Source organism: Strix uralensis, chromosome 2 (genome assembly GCF_047716275.1).
Source record: "Strix uralensis isolate ZFMK-TIS-50842 chromosome 2, bStrUra1, whole genome shotgun sequence".
NCBI lineage: Eukaryota > Metazoa > Chordata > Aves > Strigiformes > Strigidae > Strix > Strix uralensis.
In genome coordinates, this window is record NC_133973.1 from 78,411,426 (window position 1) to 78,434,842 (window position 23,417).

General features: G+C 40.0%; 1 protein-coding gene across 8 annotated transcripts in view; it reads left to right on the plus strand.

The window, feature by feature from the left end:
* The first annotated feature begins 861 nt into the window (after positions 1 to 861).
* DOCK9 (dedicator of cytokinesis 9) overlaps positions 862 to 23,417 on the plus strand; it is a 136,402-nt gene continuing 113,846 nt past the window's right edge. For 4 of the 8 annotated variants that reach the window (XM_074859371.1, XM_074859384.1, XM_074859374.1 and 1 more), the window contains exon 1: positions 862 to 1,042. In XM_074859371.1, coding sequence (XP_074715472.1) covers positions 929 to 1,042 — 114 coding nt within the window. In that variant the 5' untranslated portion in view covers positions 862 to 928. Of the gene's footprint in view, positions 1,043 to 18,152; positions 18,712 to 23,417 lie in introns of those variants that run through there. The other 4 variants (XM_074859369.1, XM_074859372.1, XM_074859373.1 and 1 more) reach the window with 2 other exon arrangements.

Sequence of the window (23,417 nt, forward strand, 5' to 3'; positions counted from 1 at the left end):
CTGGCTCCGAACGGGGACTGTTGTGCCGCTCCAGTGCCGATTCCCCAACTTTTTCACTTTCTCGCTACATCACGCGCATATATAGACCCACGTACGTGCGGGTGCGGCGTGTATATAGATACAGGCGAGTGTAAAGACGAGCAGAGGCAGCTGGCGCCGAGCGCGAGCAGGCAGGGCGCGGCGGGGCTCAGCCGCCCCACGCCGACACCGCGCAGCAGCCCGCGCCCCGCGCAGCTTGCGGAGTTTACCCCCAGCCCTCAGAAACAACAACCACCGCTCCGGCCGCGCTTCACCAGCGACTACATCACTCGGAGGCGAGCGGAGCCGCGCTCACCGCCACACCCCGGGGGACTCGGGAAGAGCACAGCTCCTCCCCACTCCGGGACCCGCCGTGACCGGGACGCGGCCGCAGCCGCGGCCACTCACCACACCCCGCCCCACTGAGGGCGGGGCCTGCCCGGCAAGGGCGGGAACTTCCGGTCCCAGCCGGCCCCGCCCGTCACCTTGGCCTCAGGTCCCCGCTAAGCCAATGAGAGTGGGGAGTCGCAGCCGGGCAGGTAACCAGGCGCCCAATCAGAAAGGCGCCGCGGGAACAGGTGGGGGCGGGGCCTCGGCGTGCCGCGCGCGCGGCCCCGCCCCTCCGCCCCGCTCGGGACCGCGCCAATCGGCCTCCGCGGCGGCGCCCCCCCCACCGCCCGGCGGCGCGCGCGCGGCTCTGTTTGGCGGTGGGGGCGCGGCGCGCGCCGGCCTCGCAGGGGAGGGGCTACCTGGCAGGAGCGGCGCCGGCTGCGGCACCCGCCGGCGGGGCTCGCGCCCTGCCCGCCTCTCGACGGCCGCCCCCCGCCCATCGCCGCCGCCTGAGGGGCCGCCCGGCGGCCGGGCCGTGCGGGCAGCAGGCGGCCCGGCCCAGAGGAGCGTGGAGGCAGCCATGGCACTGGTGACTCCGGAGACTCGGAAGTTCACGCGGGCGCTGAGCAAGCCCGGCACGGCGGCCGAGCTGCGGCAGAGCGTCTCCGAGGTGGTGCGCGGCTCCGTCCTCCTGGTGAGTGCCGGGGGGGGGGGCGGCCCGTGAGGGGCGGCAGCGCCCCGCCAGGGACTCGGGCGAGGCTCCGGCCGGGGGGAGCCTCCGTCGGGGCCTCTCGGGGCTGCGCCGGGGGGGGGCAGGCGGTGGCCCGAAGGAGGAGATGGGCCCTTTGATCCTTCCCGGGCCCGCCCGGGCTGTCACGGTGGCCGTGGTAGGAGGGGGGTGGTGGTGGTGTGAGGGGAAGGTCGGCGCGGCCCCGTGCCGGGCTTGCGGCTGTGCTGGGCTTGCGGCTCTCCGGCTGCCCCGGAGGCTGCTGCGGGCGCGGCGAGGTGCGGTGCGGTGCGGGGACGCTCCCAGCGGCAGCGGCGCGGAGGACGCCATGGGCTGCGGCGCCCGGCGGGCACGGCGGGGCGCTCCCCCCCTCCCCGCTGCAAACTTCTCCTGGGCGTGAGGTGACGGGGGACAGGACAGCCCGGGCAAGCGGAGCCCTCGGGGGAGCGGCGGCCCCCGCCTCGCTGTACCCCGCCCTAGGCCAGGCGGAGGGGCCTGTGTGCCTCCCGTCTCCTCCACCTGTGGAGCGGCTGCAGCTGGCGCTTGGCCTGTTTGACTGGAGTGTTTTCGTGTTGTGTGGAAACAGGGGTGCAAAAGTGATTCTTCACCTTACTACCGTCCGCACGCTTTACAACTAAAACACGTTTTTTTTGTCGCGTCGTACAAAATGAAAGATGAGTGCTGGCAAGTGTAGCACGAATGTTTTAGTGTTATTTGTCCCTACTGTCTGTGCTGTGCTAGCACATTGTAGTTGTTCTTGCCAGTTGGCTACTGGGCACATTAATTTAATTTAAACTGCTGAAAGTAAATTTGTGTGAGGGTGAACTGAGGCAGCTGGGACGAAGAGAGAGAGAAGTATGGGGTTTTGGCCTGACTGTGCCCAGGTGATGATATCTTAAACAGCCTCAGCAAGATTTTTCAGAGCTTCTCTCTTGGGGCTCTTATTCATGGTACGCATTTGTTTTCTGTGTGGTTTTGTTATCTCCGAGGGGAATGTTTTAGTAAGCACTTAACCCTGTGTAAGTAGAGAGTTTTTGGTGCTGGGGTTCTTGATACTGGAAGCTGATCTGTCACTTGTTTTTCACTCTTGCTGATGCTAAGTATGGTCTTGTCTAACTTTTTTAAACTGCTTATCAGAATACTGTTTGTCTTGTCATAGCTATGTGAGAGTAACAAATGCTGTAGGTGTAATTCAAAGACATACCTTTCCTTAATGAAACGATGTCTCTAAAAGTAAATTACTCTTTATTTGTGGGTCATGGAATATGTCATAGAAGACATAATAAGCATAGTTCAGGGTCCACTTGAATACTGACAGCTTTCCACAAGACACTAGCCCATAGACATGTAATGAACATCCAATATATGTTAACACTTCTCCAGGGATCAAGTAATTCCTGGGAAGAGTGGAAGAAGGATATATATATATATTTAAAAATATTTTTCATATTGAGGGAGTATGAAAGTGATTTAGGCATTTTCATGACACAGATAAACGTTTATTTTGCAGTTATTGGCAACCCTGCCCTCTCCCCCTCCCCTTTTAGAAGTTTTTTTTCTTAGTTCACTCACAGCTAGTGTCATTGAGATGAGTTGGAAAATATTTATCTGATTATTTAATTCCTTCAGGTTGACCAAATACCTAATAGGATGGTATTCCAGGTATTTTTGCCCCAACAGCATGTTCCGCAGAATTTTAAGGTGGTGAAAGAAGTGATGGTGTGAAGTGGTGTACTGGCTCAATCTTACTCTGGATAAGGTCTTCCATCACTGTTCTAGAAAGCAAAAACAGTGACTTACCATTCATGGAAACTTAACATTCATGTCAGGTTTGTGATCCTTTTCTGTTAGCTTGATGCATGGAGCAAAATCCCTGTCTTTCTCCCATACGTTCTTGTGCTGAAGTTCACCTTCCTGTTTCAGCCATATTTTGCCCCTGCTAATATGTTCTTTCCTACTGTCATAAGTGCTGTTCATTTTATCACTGAACTCCTATGTTCCTGCTCACACACTGTTTAAATAATGAAATAAAAGGCTAGTGATTGCATGTTTACCTTCTTACCTTTCTTCCTCCTTTGAATGTACTGTAACTCTTTTTGTTGAGCACTGTGATGTTTGGAATGAAATTGTACTTCCTTTTTTTTTTTTTTTTTTTTTTTTTTGAAAAAGGAGGAGTTTAGGTAGGATAGTATTTTTCTTTGCTATAAAATACTTTTTTAAAATATTTATAAGTTTGCCAGGTTGACCTGTTTCTTAGCTGTTGGAGTTTCTGGGCTCTATTATCTGAAAAATCTCTTAGGCTGACCTGGTGATTCTTGCCAGTATTATAGCAGCTGTGGAATACTACATTCGGATGTGTGGCTTTAAAGAAAAGAAGACCTGCTTTCTTTCCGAAGCTGCCTCTCAAAGCTCTTTGATAGAGCAGCTCTCCAGGATTTTTTGAACGGGGTTGTCAGCAAAATGCCTCGCTTAAAACATTGTTCAGCATTGGTAACTAATTGATTTTACTGTCATCACTTGCTCATGAACAAATGTTGAAGTGTTCCAACACTGAAAAAACACTGAAACTGTTTTCCATTGGCTAGACTTGCAGTGTAGAAACTGCAGGTAGGAAAGAATGAATTCAAACTAGCAGTTCTTGGTGGGTGATCTGTCGTGATAGGTACAACCAAATATCGCTTCTGACTGTACATCTCCACAGCAGAATGTACTGAGCAGTGATGCAAGTCATCCAGCTGTTACTTGCAGTAGCAGATAAAAATGAACTGCTAATACTTCCGAGGTTATATAGATTCTCTAACTTGTTATTGTGGCTACTGTTTACCAGTTCCATCCATTTTTACCATCAACAGCGTATTGCTAGAGTTAAAAAAAAAAAAAAGGCATTTCCCATCTTTGAATGAGGTTTATCACATTTCTAAAGTATGCTTGTCTTTTTCTGCTTTAAAAATGTTCTTAGGATCTGAAAGAGGACTGAAAACAGCATGTCAGTAGGATAGCATGGTATATCTTAAATTTTCATATTGCTCTTCATTGGGACTAAAAGCCAGAGATTTTCAGCCATCTGACAGACTAAATAGCTTGGCTGAGGAGTAAAAAAACATTAAGTGGATGTAGTTGGCCAACCTGGTTTTCATTACAGAATGAAGCAAGCTATCTCATCAGCATTTGACATCTCATATGTTCTTTCTGTTAGATTTACTTTGCTGAACCAACAAGTACAGTTTGGTTGGCTGAACTGAAAACTTTTGGCAATCAGCTTTTCACTGTGGTATAAGGCACATAATATATATCTTGATTCTTTGGGTTCAGTTTTGCTATTTTCTGCTTGACAGTAGCATCCTTGCTGAATATTGTCTTGTGCATTGGTGATGTTGTTTTGCCTTCAGACTAGCCACGTGATTTAATGTCATGCCTCTGTCCACCCAAAGACATATATATCTGTGGAGGAAGACTATGGGGATGACAAGTCTGTCTCTTAAACCAGCAATCTTATGAAGAACACTTTTCAATGCAATTTTAGCATTAAGCATAATTGGAAGTGGTCTCTTTAAGTGCTGATGGGTCACCCGAAGCATGTTGCATGCAGATCAGTAGGACTTCAGGAGGGGGATGTGGTGTCTTGTTCAATGATATGTTAATGATAAATTATCTCAGTGATTCTACCCTAAATTAAATTAAATGCATTCTACCCAGTATTAAATTAAGCTGACACTTAAGGATAATAAGCAGTTAAGAGACTCTTAGGCATACCAGATTTGGTCTGCTTTTGCCTAGCTGTCAATAAAATGCCCTTATCAAATATGCAGATAATGAAAATGTTTAAATATACCAAATAATGCAGCAAAAGTTCTTTGCCCTATGTCAGAATTCACATTGTACAGAAGAAACTGGAGATATGGGAAAACAGAATGAAATCTGGGTGATTCCCAGATTGTTCTGTGCAGTTCTCCTTTTTGATTTGGATGTATAAAAGAGGTTTGAGTATTTGAAGGTTGAAATGATCATATCTTAATACAGTTTTGGGCTTCATATGTTAACTTCAGGTACCTGGTAGAGCTCTCGAGTTCCAAAACTCTCGCAGAAATTCAGCTTTTCAGATGTGGAGGAAAATCAGTATATCACAAAGACAATGCTTGGATCTCCTAACTAGTCTTTGATCTCAAAGTCACTGATGTTCTTTCTCATTTTTAAAGAAGACTTATTCTTCATTTTAACGTGATGTCAACTTTGTCTTTCGAATCCTGATCTCTGCTTTCTGTGAGTCTCATCTCCGTAAAAAAGATGGATAAGTGCGCTCTATGCTATATAGTTACAATGTTTTTAACATAGTTTTTTTCCAAGAATACAGTTACTGGAAGATTACATAGTATTCATTTTGGTTTCGTGTTTTCCTCTCTGATTCGTGTATCCATTTGTATTGCCCTATACACAGAGAGCTTCTCTGTATACGATGAATGGAGTATTTTGAACCTCATTAGCTGAGCTGTGAGATTTCAGTTGCAGTGTTTATGCAGAAATAGATAGTTGATGGCTTACTTTAGGAAAGGAGGAATTTAAAAAGCGATATGTAATGCTGAAGGGATGAGTGAGAACTGGAATCTTTTAGAGCTGATGGCGTACAGAAAAGCTGAAAACATGGATAAGACCTCAGCTTTCTGTTAAGGAATGTGAAATTGTATACGTAAGGAATTTGAAAGAAGCAAAGTGTTACGAGCAGATGAGTGAAAGCAGGGAGATGAGAACTGACACTCAAGATTTTGAAGGAAAAATCGTTGCCAACAATGAACATCATCCTAACACATCTCATCTTGGAGGAACTCAATGTGAATGGTAATGTTTATTCAGCCAGTCTCTGAACTGTTGAACTTTCTCTTTGCTTGGGGGGAAAAAACCTGATACTGAACCCTGAAGAAGTTAATTTACGGTATGTACCAGTTATCTTTCCTAAAGGAAATAAAAATTAGCAGAGAGTAAGATCTTTTTTATAAAGGTGTTAATTTTATTTCAGTAAAGTGCAAGTAAAAATCTTTTTGATTGAATACAAAACACTAGTAAGAAAACTTATGTGTTATTTCTGGCAAGTCTGATACCGCTAAGAAGACTTACTGAGCATGATAGACATTTCTGTGGTTGTGAAGATTCAGAGGCTGGACTACAGCAATAAAGATTCTATTAATAAATACATTTAAAATTTACATAAGTTTAATGGTATGTTTCTTGTTCAGAAAGGGAAAGTAGGGAAGAAAATACAAGACGGCTGAATTTCTGTGTGAACAAAAAGATATTTAGCCATTCAACAACATTAGATCATTCTTGTTAGCTGCACCTTATTTCCTTATTATTTTCTGGAACTTTTTCTATCCGACTAGATAAGGATAATTGTGTTTAAAACAGAGGGGTAAATGCGTTAAAATAGTTGCTTCTAATACAGCAAATGTCGGATGTAAGGCAATGCTGGATTGGGCTTTCAGTCTATGGTGGCAGCAGCTCTCATGCAGTGCAGAATACCACAGTATACCTTCTTTTTCCTCTCTTCCCTTTAACACTCAATCAGGATCAAGTATTTGTATCTTGATGGAAGCAGAACTCATTACACCTGAATTTAAACTTGGGAATTTCAGAACTCTGATATTATTCCTCCCCCCCCCCCCCCCCCCCCCCCATATTGAAGGTCTTATGCAATGAACTTAGAACATATATATGTTTTATAATGTATATCCAGCTTAAAGTAATGTGGTTACACTGCATTGTGCTTCTGCACAAATGTTTCGAAAATATCTGTAATTACTCATTTTCAAAACTAGGCCTTTCATGTCAACTGTTTTTTTCTGTAGTGTAGGTGTAGATGTTCAAGTTACTTTTAAGCATGGGTGGTTATTAGACTGAGTGGTCACTTGCATGTGAGTAGTGTGTGCCTGAGATTAGACAACCATCAGATATATGCAGACGCAACAATTTGTGAATTTGGCAGTTTTAGCAGATATTTGTATTTTTGTGGTAACTTTAAGATTATGCCAAATTCAGGCATGTTTGCTTTGAAAATAGTAAGGAAAAATTACTAATAAGTCATTGAGGCAAATAAGGGAGTTCAGTTTTCCAGGTAGCAGGAAGCTTGATTGTGTCCTTCTGAAAAATGTATATTGCTTTTATTTGAGAATTTCTGTAACTCTTAGAGGTGATTTGGTGCCAGTGGCTCTTTATGGAGCTAAAGAAAGAGTGTAACATCTTCAGCAGTGGTGCCAGGAAGCTCTTGTTTAGACCTGAAGTTTCTGATGGTGGTTGAAGACTTACCTGGTGCAGTGATCATTAAAAAAATACTATATTAAAAATGTACATAAAACTTTCTTCCTTAGCTAATGTTCAGTTTTGATTTTGAGGTTGAATGGTCTCAAGTGCTTCACTTGATGTAGATACTGAAGGCAAAGCTCCTTCATTTGAAAGAGGGTGAAGACAAATTCATTCTTTCTCGCCCCCCCTTAGGTTGTCTGTGTCCATGAAAAGCATTAATTACGCAAGGCAGAAAAGGCATAAAGTTGCACAAGTAGTCCATATATTACACAATACCTTTCTCATTGAAATATTTTTGAAATAACTTATATCTAAAGACGAGAAGGTACTCCTATAATTCTGACCATATAACTTATTTTAGACCTTAACTTAGAGCACATATAGGTTTGTGAGGACAGGCTTGCATTCTGTTTTTGTCCAGAGGCACTGATGTACTTGGTATCTTAAATTTAATAATCTATGAAATAGTGGTAGGTATCACATCATGAGAAAGCTATGGAATCTTTTTTTTATTTTATTTTTCTGCAAGGGTCCTTAAAGTTCTTTTAATGAGAATGAAAGTGAGCATATATTATCTCAAAATAGAGACTTCCTGTAATGTTAAAAAACACAGTAAATTAACAGTCTAAGAAGCCTTAAAAAGCAACCTGGTGAATGTTATGGGCAAGATTTCTTGTACTAATCAAGGGCCAGAATTTCAGTGGTACAATGGACTCTCTTTGGAAAAAAGTTTACTAGATTTCTAAAGGTCTCCAGAAAGTTGAGTAGAAGCTCTGAAGGGGATTTTATGAAGAAAACTGTTCTGGAACACAAAGGTTTGGTCAGAGAAATTCAACATCTGTAGCTGAGGTTGTCTTCTACTACACACCCATTGTGACCGGCTGAGAAAAATAGCAGCTTTGTTGCAGAAACATTAAGAAAATAAAAATCTTAATCTGACTGCAGGGGTGGGGGGTAGGATTCTTTGTTTCTTCTCCTCATCTGTGCCCAATGAATGAGATATGAGAGGAGGAATGGGGAATCCAGATACTGTGTTCTGCATTCTCCTGCTGTGTCCAGAGATTGCTGCCGAGTTTGGAGACTCAGGCAGTGCAATGAGAGAGAAGGAATCAAGAGCCTTTGTTGAAAACTCTGTCTGGATCCAGCACCTCAGACTGGTGAAACCATTCTGGGAGTAACTCTCTATTTAAGGTAGCGGTGTTGCCTTGGGGCTACTGGTGAATAACCAGAATAAAAATAGCAGGAAACATTTCCCCAAGGGATGTGGTGTGAAGGGGTGCCACTGGACCTCTCACACAATCACAGGCTGGCTGAGGCTGGAAGGGACCTCTGGAGGTCATTTGGTCCAATCCCCCTGCTCAAGCTGGGCCACCCAGAGCTGGTTGCCCAGGGCTGTGTCGAGATGGCTTTTGAGTATCTCCAAGGAGGGAGACACTACAACCTCCCTGGGCAACCTGTGCCAGTGCTCAGTCACCCTCACAGTGACAAAGTGTTTCCTGACGTTCAGAGGGAACCTCCTGTGTTTCAGTTTGTGCCCATTGCCTCTGGTCCTGTCACTGGGCGCCACTGAAGCAGAGCCTGGCTGTGTCCTCTTTGCACCCTTCCTGCAGATATTTATATAGATCGATGAGCTCCCCTGAGTCTTCTCCAGGCTGAACAGTCCCAGCGCTCTCAGCCTTTCCTCATAGGAGAGATGCTCCATCCTCCATCCCCTCATCATCTGTGTGGCCCCTCAGTGGACTCTCTCCAGTACGTCCATGGCTCTCTGGTGCTGGACTCTTCTGTGTACTTGTTCTGTAAGGTGTTAGTTTGCCGTTTAAGAATGGAGTAATCTTAGCTGTGTGCTGAGGAAGCAAGCAGATTGCAGGCTGATTCAGACTGGAGTACTTGTTGGTGTCAATGTAAATCGAGGCCTTATCTGGAATTCTAGTTTCAAGCCTCTGGGCCCAGGCCAAGCTTTAGTTTGGGGCCCTCTCTGAATAAAAAGGTCCGTTCCCATTAGAGGACAAGCTACAATTTCTTTCTGCTCACGAGCTGAAGGAAAGGATGTCAGGTCATTTAAGAAGGAAATTTGTTATTCAGCCCTGGAATTGTTGTGCCAAAAAAGAACATGAAATTTCTGTATCATTTTTCTATCTTGAGACGATGAGGAGGAAGAAATAAGTCAGTTGAGGCTGAACATTGTCTGAAAAATCTGATTCACAGGACTTCTGTGGAAAGGTTAAATGTAAAGTAGACCTTGTTATGGACAATATTGTCAATGCTGGTAGTTCTGGAAGAAGTGTCAACTTAATTCAGAGCAAATCAAGGAAACATGGTTTAGACTGGCTTTTTTCCTCCTAACTGCTTTGTAGTACTCTTGAAAAGTTTCTTCTAGTGATGATTCTAGGAAGGAATAGTAGAAATTAAAAGATATGAGACACTAAATCAGCAAAACCAGTAACTTTTCGAAATGATACCTCAGTCTTCTAACTTGTTTGAAATTTTCAGAAATGAATGAGTTTGTGCATAAACTGTGTTACAGTCCCTACAAGTTGAAATCAAATAGTCCCTTTTGAAGTTTCTTCTACTAAGAAGTTGTTAATGCAGTGAGAATATCAAGTGACCTCACATGAAATTAACTAAGCAACCAAAATATGCTTTAAAACACAGCTCTTCCCCAACACCAAACAAAAGAAGAAACACCAGTCCCCCACCCCCTCCCCAAAATGATAAAAAAAAAAAAAAGAGGTAAAGATTTAAGTTTAATCACTACAAAGCTGAGAAGGAGTAATGCTGATCCAGAGCTGCTAGAGTACAAGGAAACCTGTAATATAGATCCATCAATGTAAATAAGTAATCCTTAGCTGCTGCTTTGTGTGCTTCTGGGTGCTTTTTGATACTCAAGTGTAGCTATTGACTTAAAAAGAGATGGCAGGTTGATAGATATTGATCTAGGTTTAGAAATTTGAGGCACAGACTAAACTGCTTTTAGTACTTCCAGGTACTCTGTGGGTGGGAAGGAGTTATTTGGTGAATTCAGAGATAAGACAGTATTTTTACTACCATAATATTAATCCTCCAACAAAGACTGACTACACATACTCAGAATGGATAATGCTTGCATAACTTTAAGTAGGTAAAGCATTGAAATGCAGGATGTAATACATTGCAATTTTGCAATGTATTGAAATGTAGTCAATTTCAGGAGCCTGGAATTCAATGTACCCAAGTTTGTAGAGATTTAACTCGGTTTCAGCTTGCAAGTCCAGAGCCTCCACTGCCTTTGGATGCTTGTGTTTTGACACTAAGATATACGATCTTGCTATCTTATTGGTTACTCAAGGCACAGCTGCCCTTCATATGCTGAAAGGAGTACCTAAACATACATAAATAAGAAAAATAGATGCTCCACAGAAGGAGTTGAGTGTGTTCAGTGGGAGAGGCAAAGGCTAGTAAGATACCTCTTGGTCTCATTTTAACAGGTTTGTGAGGAAATCAAAAGTCAAATGGAAATGCTATCTAGTATTGTGGATATTAACATATAGGAAAGAGGCTTTGGTTTTAAGGTGATGGAAAGGTAGTCATCCATTTTTCGGTTTGATCACATTGCCAATGGTATTTCATGTTCTTTGTTCTTTATAATGTTGCGTAATGGTCTTTATATCCTTAGTTTTCAAAAGAAGTACAGTTCTTCACCAGGGCGCTAATACTGACAGAGAATCTGCTTGCACTTCACTTGATGCCTTTCTAGGCTTGTTTTTAGGCATGGTTGTACATGACTACAGCCAGGCAATAGAGTAACACAGAACTGAAGCTTTGTGAAAATAAGATTGAAGGTCACCTCATCTAGCCCATTCCCCGGTTGCCCCAGTACAGTGATGACAAGTGGTATTTCAGACCTTTTTCTGCCAGGCATATTCACACCACTTGCACTGGCACTAATACCTGTGCAATGTAATGTCATCTGATTTAGTAGGTGCTTTAGCTGAAAATCATAGCAGTGTGTTTGCCTTTAAGGAATGTTCAAGGAGGCTTCACTCTTATTGTTTGTTAGTGCAAGAGGGATTTTAAATTCACATTGGACCTCAAACGTCAGTGAGTTTAAAAAGAGTATTCAGGTTAATGAAGAGATGACACACATCAAAATTATTTGAAGGATGCTATTCTAGTTTCCTTCAGAAATTGTCTTGGGATTCTTCCTTGCCAGGCTTGTTATGACCCCAGAGTTTTTTGGCTGGTATCATATATGGCCTACTATAGCTCAATAATGTTGTATATTAATTTCTTCCCAGCCAGAGCATGCAGCATGATCCGGTAAGTTTTTTCTCACATGAAATATGATGTTTCTAAGAGGAAAAAAAAAAAAATCCTGCTGTATACAGTCTTTCTGGTAAAGTTCAAGGGACAATACTTTCAGCAAAATCTTTTGGCAGATAATGGTCTGCTGGAGGGAAAGTTGGAACTTGTTCCTGACTGAACTAGGAACAAAGGCAAGGAGAAAGACCTGAGTCTGAATAACCTTCATAGAGGGATTAAAAGTATAAAAGGATGTATGAGTGCTGAACTTTCTGCTGCTTTTCCCTGAACACAGTAAGGTTGCTCAAAAAATAAGTTTTAACTTTTTTTTTTTCTCAGTCCACTGTACTGTTGACCATTATTTATTCTGGCATGGTTTCATCAGTGTTTCTGAAAATCATATCCTATAATTAGCAACTTGTTCTGTAGCTCTCCAATAATAATAATAATAAAAAATATCTGTTGTAGTTATCAGTTATTTAAGAGCTCAGAATAATCACTTCAGACAGCTGGAAGTTATGTCACCACTAGATGGAGTCCAGTGAGCATATTTCAATATTAGAAATCCTATGGTATGGCATGAAATGTAAAATAGTTAAAAGGGCTATGTGTTTTGTGTCTCACACTTAATAAATGCTCATTTGTTCAGTTTAGATTGACTTGAACAACTTCCTAAAGTTCTTTGGGTTATTCTTGGTAGGTCTGTCCTCAAGGTATACTTGAGTTACGTTTGAACTTAAGGTGCGTGCTTTACTGGCAGCTCCCAGTGCTCACCTGTGGATGAAAATGTATTGTTACTCATGTAAGAATGGACTTGTGAGAAGACTGACCTTTTTGCGGCTCTCAGCTATGGGAGCTAAAACCATTAGCTAAGATATTTAGCATTTTGTAACTAGCAGGGTTTTAAATCTGTGTGCATCTCTCCATCAGCATATATAATACTATGTATGCCAGATATGGAATAGCATTTCTTGTGTTGCATCATTTATGCCTCCTTCCTGCTTCTCTAAATGTACAAAAGGCACAATAGACACAAACATTCCTTTGTTTGTCGATTAAAAGTATCTTGTGATATTAGCCAACTATGACAGCTTCCTTGACTAGATAGACCAGAACTAAATCTTGCTCCAATTTTCATAGCATTACTTTTTACTTTTGATATGGTCTTTGACATTAGGGGCATCTCATATGAATGATAATCTGCCTCTGGTCTTCAGCCTGGTGGTATACTTAGTATTTCTAATGTCACAGTAATTTTTTGTTTATGCTGGATGTAAACCTCTCCTTAGGGCCTTGCTGAGTGTGCAGATTCTGGGTCAAAATTACATGGAAATCCAAGAATGCTATTCTTAAGACTACCTCCTGGAGTAATCCTATTGGCTTTCTTCTGAAGGACAGAATTCTCTTGGAGCTTTTCTCTTTCTCTGTCTCCATGGTTATAGTGTGTGGCTACCCAGTATAATGCCACAGAATCATGGAAATGTACAGGTTTAAAAGAAAATCTCTGGAAGTTGCCTAGTGCAATGCTGCTCAAAACAAATCTCGTTAGAGCAGGTTGCTCAGAGACTATGCCAGTCTGGTTTTAATATCCACAAAGATGGAATTACTTTAACCCCAGTAGCTGAAAACTGGGTTAAGAAAAAAAATTCCTTTTATGAAAATGGAATATTCTCTGTCTGTTGCCTCTTGGCCTATGACTGTACCTTCAAGAAGAGTCTGGCTGTATCCTCTCTCTACCTTCCCATTAGGTAGTTGCAAACAGCAATAAGATCTCCCTTTAGCCTTCACTTAAGGCTGAACTATCCAAGGGCTCTTAGATTTTTCTCATACATCATATGCTGCAGCCCCTAAATCACTGTGATGGCCCTCCATTACACTCAGTGCAATATATCAGTATCTTTCTTGTACTGAGAAGCCTGCTCAGCATGTTCAACTTGTTGTCCAACAGGACCTCATCCTTATTGACTCATTCAGACTACATCTGCGTAAATTGCCTACAAGGATGCTGTGGCAGACTGTGTCAAAAGCCTTGTTTTACTAACATTATTCAATGTCCACTGATCTCTGTGTCCACAGAGCCAACCATCTCATCACAGAAGACAAACAGGTTGTCAGGCATAACTGGTCCTTCGTAAATTCATGTTGTCTACTTGGAACTACCCTCTTATTCTTTATATGTTGGGAAATGGCTTCCAGGAGGGCTTGTGACATGATTTTCCTGGAGACTGGAGCGAATCTGACCAGTCTGTAGTTCCTCGTATTCTCCTTCTTGCCATTTTGGAAAATGAATATGAGGGTTACTAATAATAATCCATATCCAAACAGACACTCTGCACTAGTTTTGATGAATCATATGCTTAAGAGTTTTAAGACAGAGTAAAACTCATTGTTGTGGCCACAAAGTATCTTTAAGCACAGTTCCTTTTTTTTGTTGTTTTTGAAGAAACATGAGTTCTTGAAGAGATTACCTGACAAAGCTCTTCTGCGAAATTTGCATGAAGCAATCATTGCAGAATATAGTCCTTGCAACAGGAACCAGCACCTAAATTTTCTTCTTCCTCTTCTCTAGGAACATTCCTATTAAGTATGAAGTGTTGTATATACACTTCTTTTCCCTCTTGCAGGGCTATTGGATCTTCAGTTCTTTTCTGCAGCACAGCTTTATCAGGCAGAAGTGAGTGTATTGGCTTAGATACACTATCATCTGGTTGTTAAGGCATTCCAAAGAGTGATAAGTGATGTCGGTTTTAATCTCTTTGGGCTGAGGAGTCTTTAGGCCCACATCTTTAGCATTCTGAGCCGATACACAGCCAGCTGCCAGATGGAAGGTGGGGCTCCACCTACAAATACTGTCATGTTTTGTGAAAAGCTGAATTCAGTCAGGATGTGTTAAGATCTCTAAGGAACCAGATGTTAATTCCTGTCAAGATGGCATCAGTTTGGGCATGTTAAATATCAAGGACAACTTTGTAGGTAAAAATGTAAGTACCTACTTCTAATGTTTTAAGAGATTAAGGATATTTTTGTGGCTCTTATGCTAGGACCTAGATGCTTGAATCCTGCCTGAAGTATGTTCTCTCACAGATATGGGCTGGTGTCTTTATGAAATGTTTTGCTCTAGTGATGACATGTCTGAAGACAGAATGTCCGTGTTGTTTTGTAGTAACACATTTGATTGGAAGGTCTCGCTAGTTTGATCTGTATTCTCAACTGTTCAATTTCTGTCTAGGTGCCTCTAATAAGTTCTCATTTTGTGAATGAGAATTTTATAGGATCTCCTGAAGATTTTAAATCAACCCAGGTAATGATTCCCTAAAGACTTCTACCTTCATAAATGTTAACCAATGTCAAACGAGAACTTGCAAATGTTGTTTAGAACAGCCTGATTTGTAGCACATGTTTACTTTGTACCTGTGTGATTATGCTTGTTGGAACTCATTTGGTTGTCAAAGGATTGCTTAACATGTTGATGTAAAGTCCTCCGGTTCCCAAGCAAGAAGTGATTATTAGGCATTTGTTGTAATCAGAGGAAGACTGGTGGTTAGACCCTTACAGCAATTGTGTAACTGTACTGTTAAATAGTTCCGAACATTTTTTTGGAGGGCATCTAGAGTTTCTTCTTTATTACCTGTCCAAGAGAGCATGTCTCAAAAAGATATGATTGTGAACAACTTGGAGCTAACACAATTAATTAATCTTTTTGCCCTCGGGAATCTCATAGCACAGTCAGTACAGATTCAATATAGTATATAGCAAGGAGGAGCTTGTTGCTACCCTATAAATCAGGTGGTTTGGCTTAGGGTTGTAATATTAGCAATATATACTAAAATAGCTCTTCATAAGGCTGGATGCTTTCTTGTGCAGACCCTTTTTCACAAACCAAGAGAAGACAGGCATTAATGATGTCTCGTCTTTACAGCCTTCCTTTCTTCCCCTCACTCTTCCTTATGGGAAGAAGACCTTTTCATAACCCAGGCTTGGCTAAAGGCAGTTGGCAATGTCTAGCTTGCTGCTACTATGATGTACAGTCTGGAACTTGTTCATATGTTGATTTTTTTGTTCTGTTTTTTTACCATTAGATTAAGACTTTTACCTACCTTAGGCTGTATTTTAGCTCTCTTCAACTGGTAAAGTTCTCTCAGACCTTTACAAGAACTATTCCAGCCTCCTGTTTCACTTTGAGATGTAGTACTGTAATGGACAATATTACCTTGTGTCACATTTCTGTCTGGATGTTCACTGCTTGTGCAGTGTGGTTGCTCGTTACTGTTGCAGGAATCTCCTTAGTGAAGCTGGAAACTTCCACTTTGCACCAAATGAATGTTTTAGGAAAAACTCTGCTTTGGCAGATTGCTTTACGTTGCATACTATTAAGATTTCTCATAATAATAATATTTAAGCATCTGGTCAAACTCCTCATCCCTGTGGTTTCTTCCCACCCCTCATGTCCCTGTATTTATTTCCCTTTCAAGCTCTATGTGGAATTGTTTTTATGTCATTGTTGTTACTACTATGTTGATCCAAGTCAGTTTCAGTTGCCTTTTCTAAAATAGTGTAGAAACATGATGCTAATTTATTCAAGATATAGTCATAATTAAATTTGCTCTTAATTGGGTTTGAATTAGAACACCTCACAGGGTCACTTCCAGCCTGACTTAGTCTATGATTCTGTCATGTGTTTGTCTTTCCAAATGAAGTATTTTTGTCTTCCCTGTTTCTCTACACCTTACCTAGCGTTTTGAAAGTGAGGTCATTTTCTAGACATTTGAAGGAACAGTCTAGTGCATGATAATTTGTTGTAAACTCACTTATTGTTCTCATACTCTCTTAAGGCATGAGCTACCTTTTTTTTTTTTTTTTCTAGAAGCATTTTGTGTTATGAAGTCCCTGAAATTTAATGGAAAACCCTCTGAACAGTGCTTTCTTTTAATGATCTCTTAACTTTTGCTATCACATTTGGAACCTGAACTTTGTCAGGTCTGTCTAATCCTATATTCTATACGGAAATGAAATGGGTTTCTGCACTAGAAACAGTTACCTTGAATGTATTTTTTGGGAGTGCCTTCCATGATAATTCCCATTACTATTTTCCCACATAAGCTTGCAAGGATGTCTTTATCCAACCTTAGTGAACAGAGCAGAGAGTTTCCCTCACTGAGCTGCTTCTTGTTTTCGAAGAAGGTAGGATGGGTAGAGAGACAGAAGGTACAGAGACATGGCTGTGCAAGGTTCATGGTTATGTATGAAGTATCTTTGCCCCTCAGGATAGAATTTATGCCAAATTCTTCACTGTTACTACCTTTATTCTCCCCCCACAAAAAGCTATTCCTTATTAGCAGAACTGCTTTAACACAATTTGTATTTCTTACAATATGTGTAATGTGCTAACTGCTGCCTTTGAGAATATGGGACTGGCAGGAACTACTTGGATTGCTGTATTTAGGTTAGAAATGTAATGAGAAACATACTGAGATGTATTAACTAGCCAGATGTTAGGGAAAAATGCTAATAAATCTTAAATATTTCTTCTGAATGTCTCATTATACATGCAAGTATTTAGTTAATTTGCATGGGGCAAACCTGTAGCTGAGATCATCAATTTGTTTATTGTCTCCCTTCATGTTTTACTTAAGTTTTTAATTGAGTTTGTTTTATCTCCATTGCAACAGTTTTGAGTTTGTAAGTTGACTCTTTCATCTAGTTTTACAATTTGGTAAGTAAATAAGTAAATACATCTCAATGCTTTCAGTTTAGCAGAAATATAAAACTAATCAGTAATCTCTGACAGGGTGATACTGTTATGGTGTGGATTGAGACAGTTATTTTTTTGCAAATTCCTTGCCCTTAAAAATAGTTTAAAAAAAATGAACACTTCATTCCAGTGTCAAAGATATTTACATACTTGTATGACAGATAGCAGTACAGTATGTGGAATAGGAACCTGTGGTGATAAATCAGTATAGGTGTGATTGACTATAAACCCAAATTTATGTATTTTAAATATTATTCTGTATTTTTGCTTTAGATGTGGATGCTGATCTGAACTAGATACTCAGCTGTGTTCTTTTTTTGTTTGTGGTGGTTTTTTTTTTTTTGACTATTGACTATTTGCCATCAAGGACTAGATAAAGTCAGTTTCTGGCAGGTGGGAACTCACTGACCACTTTGCATGCGAGGAAGAAAGGAAAAAGTAAAGACAGCCTTCAGCTCCCTTGTGGTTTGCCTGAACTGATAGTAGCATGCTGATAACACGTAGATTTGATTGAAGTAGGTTTATTTAACACATTGGGTTTTTTTCCCATAACAGCAGTGATTTAAGAATTTTCCCTTCATATTTTGAGTTTTTTATTTTGAAGTTTTTTGTTTTAAACACTAAAAAGCACATATAGGTCAAGCAAAGAAATGTTTGCCAGTACGAACTCTTTGCTAAGCATTCTGGGAGAGTGCTTTCTTGCAGCAGATGAGGATTCTTTGTGGCTGGCAGCAGAAGCTGCAGCAGTATCTTTGCAGTTTCCTTTCATCTTTGATTATGTTCTAAGGATCTCTGAAATATAGGAGCTCTTTCCCTGACCCTCTGGAATATCTTTTCATCTCTGTTGCAGAGTATAGCACATGCTGAAAGCCTTCTATCTTCTGCAGTTGAGGTATCTTTTGCTTTTCCTCACCCTCTGATTTTCATCTTCTGCGGCTGGATTTTTGGCAGTGTTTGGCTTAAGCAAATAGGATTACATTTCAGTAGCTGATGGTTTTTAGTCAAGGAACATACTAAATGTCGGACGTAATGAAGATTGTACAAAGAAATATTTCTGTGAAGCACAGGAAAATTATTAGAGTCGAGCAAAGGAAGAAGACATTCTGCAAATGCAATCAGGGCTGCTAGAAATGCAAAATTCAACAGATTTGGAATGGGTTGCACTACAAGCGTGGTTCTGTTTAAAGGCATTCGTACGGTTTTTGAGAGAAACTGTGGTTATATTTGCAAGCAGCAAGGGGAAAACAATGCCCTTGAATACACAGCATTCAGCTTGCCAAATGAAGATTCAGGAATATTGATTCATTCATGCCTGGTAAATACAAACTTGTTTCATTAATAATTTTATCTGCTAATTGAAAGCTAAACTAAAAACAAGATACCATGTTTATTTAACATCTACTATGTACAGACATGAACATACCTTGTCCTGATATTGTAGGATGTTAGTGCATGTATGTGACATGTAACACACGTGTGCATGAAGCTGTAATGTTAAAGCTTAGGATTCATATTCATTATATCATTTAGATTTGTATTGATAGCTTTGAAGAATCTGCACTCCATAAAGAGGATTGTTATAGAAGATTGTCTGCTGTTAGATCTTTCTAAACATACTCCTGGAATGTATTTGGCACTTCAATTGAAGAACAACAGATGATTACGTTATTTGGAAAAACTAAGGAATGCATTGTTAGGAAAACAGTAACCCAGGATTTAAGGTTTATTTTTTTCAGATGGATTTGAGTACATTTCTTTTTCTTTTTTTTTTTTCCCTATGAAACAATTCTATTTCTATTTAACTTACTGAAAGGGGTACAGGAGCATTCTAGAAGAAAAAAATGGTTAAAGGGAGTAATAACTGGTTTCTGAACCTGCTTTGCTCTCCAAGGCTTTTTTAGGTGTTGCCTGGTGCAAAGAAAATGGGCTTTAAAGTGAGACTGTCTTCTTTGTACCCCCCAGGTTAATGACGCATTTGTGCGTCAGATGTATTGCATTTAGGCTTGAGGGGGTGGAATTGCAATAGCTAACGTGCACTGCATGCTTCAGAATTGGGCTAATTAAGGATTTAAATATTTATTTAAAATAATTTAGGGTTACTTGTTAATTGCTTTGTCACTGCCTAGATAGTTGGAATAAGAGGGGTGTGGTACACGGAAATAACTGCACAGATTTTGACAAGCTTGTAGTGCCTGCTGGGGTACCCACGCTGTGCAATTGCAGTTATGGAAAGCCTATAGAAATTTCACAAAGCTTTGTTGTATTTATGCTGTTCAGGTCCTTTCTTGCTGAACTCAAATATAAGGAAAAAAAGGTGTGTGTGTGTGTTTATCTGTATGTGTGTGTGTATACATGTGTGTGTATATATGCATGCACACACATATATGTATATTTATGTACATGGATGCACACATATAAGATTCCACGAAAGAATACAAGAATAATCTGAACTGTCTTCACATGCTTAAAATAATTTACAGTATGTATATTATGATTCATGATAGTATTGTGTCTTATAAATTCTTAATATGGTTTGATATTAAAAATAAAATGGCTTCCTCTAGGTATTAGAAGCCTTTTTACACTGTTAGCCATTTTTAAGTTAGACTCATACAGATGGGTATTAGACATTTGTTAAACTTTGGACAATGAATACTTTCAATAACTTTTATTCTCCATTGAATTTAAGCCCTAACGCCTTTGCTGACCTTAAATTCTATGTACAGTTAGATGAGTGAATGAAGAAATACTTTTTTTCAAAATGTAATATGAATTATTGGAACTTGGAGGTTGCAGTGAAAATTTTTTTTTTCCCTCCTTCTTGTTTCATGTGGTATTGTTCCAGCAATACTTTCTCTTTAATTTAGCTTTACAGAATTGGTTTGCAAATGGACAAGATTAAGCACAAAATATGCTTAGTCTGCTGTTTACAACCGAAGTTCCACGTCTGTCACTTAGAGTTGTTTTTTTTTTTTTTTTAACTCCACAATTTCTAGATGCTTTTAAATAATGATACTGTGTTTTTGGATTTTCCTGTATGGCTTTGTCAGCTTGGTTTAACTGGAAGTAGCGGATCAAGATGAATTTCTTGATTGTTTCTGCCTGGGATAAATATCTGAAGGTCAGTGTGGAAGAGTGTGCGGAATTGAGAGATCAGAATGACTTCCTACTCATTGTACTGGACTAGTGTGGTCCATAAGAACAAAAGTCAGAATTTTACAAGAAAAAAAAGGGACTTTATTAAAAGGTCACACTCTTGATAATCCCAACTAGCACTGGCTATCGCTTTCTGAGATGTTGTCCGCAGCTGGGGAGCAGTTGCTACTGTGACTTGCCCCTGAAGAGCGGAAAGCAGGATTCTCTGAAGAGTGGGAAGAGGGGAAAAGGTACTGCAGTCCTGGCAACAATGACAAGTGATTTTATGAAACTCATCTAAGTATATACATAGAACTCTTAAATTACATAATTTTTGTATTCTCTGCTAGAAAAGCTCATTTGGCCAGCTCTACCTCTTCTGAAGGGGTGGCTTTCAGGAGGAGAAATTACTTTGCTTCTCACTGAGAAGCCATGCAGGGAAGTGAAGACTACAGAAATCCTCTTGTCTGAAGAGAAGCTATATGGCCGAGACCAAAAGAGAGCGGCAATGTGTCACTTCGCTGTGTTTTCTTTCATTTTGGTGGTTGTTGCAACAGATGCAAGAGTGGGTGTACGGCTTCACCAATTTGTTTGTGCTGTAACACATATTCAAGCTGCAATTTCTTACCTGTGCCTTTTTGGCTGTACCTGCTATCTGGTCTATTCAGCTATTTTGGATCAAATATCTCCTGATATAGAGCTGTTGTCAAAACAGCAGTGAGTTTCAGGGAGTCCTTTAATTTAAGAACACATTGCAAAACCAGTGTTGAAAATCTGTGAAAATTTCCTGTGAACAGAAAGCTCTCGGGAAGTAGTTAGCCTTGAAGGAAAAATCTCATGTTCTGTGAAGAAATGAGGAAGCAGAAGTAGTTGATTTAGCATACATTTCTCTTATTTACCCTGTAATCCAGAGGTCGGGAGGATATATCTAACATCTAATTAAATCTAATTAAAGTTTTATCTGAAGCAGTTCTGCTCTTTTGACTGCTTGAAGGAAAGATAAACTGAAGCCTGGGTGAGAATGTCTTCTCAGGAGTACAGATTATTTCTGTCCAACTGATGGAATTCAAACTTGCAATGAAAATGCAATATCTTATCTTTGGGAACATTTCTAGCCTGTCATACACTTTATCTTCCTAGAACACAGGATCTCTTAGGGTCCTTAGGTCCATTTGGATAAAAATCAATGTTTTAGTAAAAGATTAAATTTAGTTTGAGACTCTATTAAAAGTTGCATCAAAATTAATGAAAATGTGTTTTCCCAAAATGTCTACCTAGGGCATTTTTATTTTCTGCAAATATTGAGAAAACATTCTAATTCACTTAATTTTGTAGTAAATTGAAGGATATAGTTTCAAAATAGTAGCTTGTATGCTTGATCTATATTACTTTGTTTTGATTTTCCTATGTGTTTTTTTAATCCATTCTCAGCATGATATTACATGTTATTTCTGCTGTGTTGCAATATCTTAGTGTTAGGAGACTTTTTTCATGGCCTTTATTTTTATATTAAAATTCCATTTTTTTTTTTTTTGTAATCAGATAGTCATTGGTTATACAATAAGAGTGAAGTGTTACTGTATGGTTTGGGGCCTAAACAGCTGTTTCAGATGGTAGACAAAGATAGAAAATGAGCAAGGGAGAATGATGTGGTGACAATAAAACTAACAACATCTTAAAAGTTTGGGTTTTGCTAATAAGCCCCTTGAAATATTCAGTGAAGGAAGAGGCTAGGTGAGTGTGCTAGTAATGCTGATGGGGGAGCTAGAAAATTCTAAAGTGAGACAGACTGTGCTGAAGGACATTAACAGTTTTTTTTCCCCTTTATATTTGTCTGAAAATTGCAGAAAGCAACTTGGTTTTTTTCCATGCATGAAATGTTTTCTGCTTAGTTTGCTTCTAATGGCCTATTCAACACTGTCATTTCTCTCATTCATCTTTAGAACCTTGTAGTTTGGTAAACCTACTTAAGGTAGTTTAGTAGCTGTAGCATGTGCAAGATGTGGACTAATAATTTTAAGTAGTCTTCTAATTTATTGTCTGATGTGGAAATGTCCTTAATTTGAATAACTGTTAATTTGTGCTTACACAATTTGTGCTTACACAATTTCCAAGAAGCATCTGAAATGTTGTATGTCCAGCTTTTAACAGGATAGATTTATGTATTTGCCTGAAACAGAACCACTAACCTTATATTTTAGTAACTGAAGTCTGTTAGTCCATGTCACCTGTTGAACTGACAGCAATGTCATTGTTAGGTGTTATTGAGTTTTTGTGTGATTGCTCTTTCTGTGCTGCTCATGAGTCATTTGGTTTATTAATAAACTGTGACATCTTTAATTGATATCAAAGTCTGTCCATGTAAGATTGATTAATGACAGCAGTGAGCTATGTTGTTCTGGAAATAACTCCACAGTAGACATTCAAGTTGCAAATATTTTAATTTCAGAATAACATTGAATTATAAGTATATGATTTTTTCAAAAATTACTTTTCTTGATTTAACATGTGATGTGTTTAAAATAAACCTTAAAATGTTCATTTATTGAAAAGCCTTATACTAAGGTCTGTTCTTGCTGTCTGAATTAACAAATTAATATGAACTTGTTTAAATAGAGAAGCTTAGTAGAAAGAAAGTAGAAATATATAAAGGAGAGTTCTAAGGAAGTAATTCTGCTGATTAAGTGGAAGTTGTTTTGTTTTTTTTTTTTAATGGGCTTAAACATCTTATGCAGCAATTCCCTAATGGTGTGCACATAATTTGTATGGTTTAGGCTGTTATTTCACTCATAACTTGCTTCAGCTTGCAACTGTATTACAAGTGGCTTTTATTCATCAGCAACTGGAGCATTAGACCTCATTAGGCCTCTTATTAAGGAAGACACA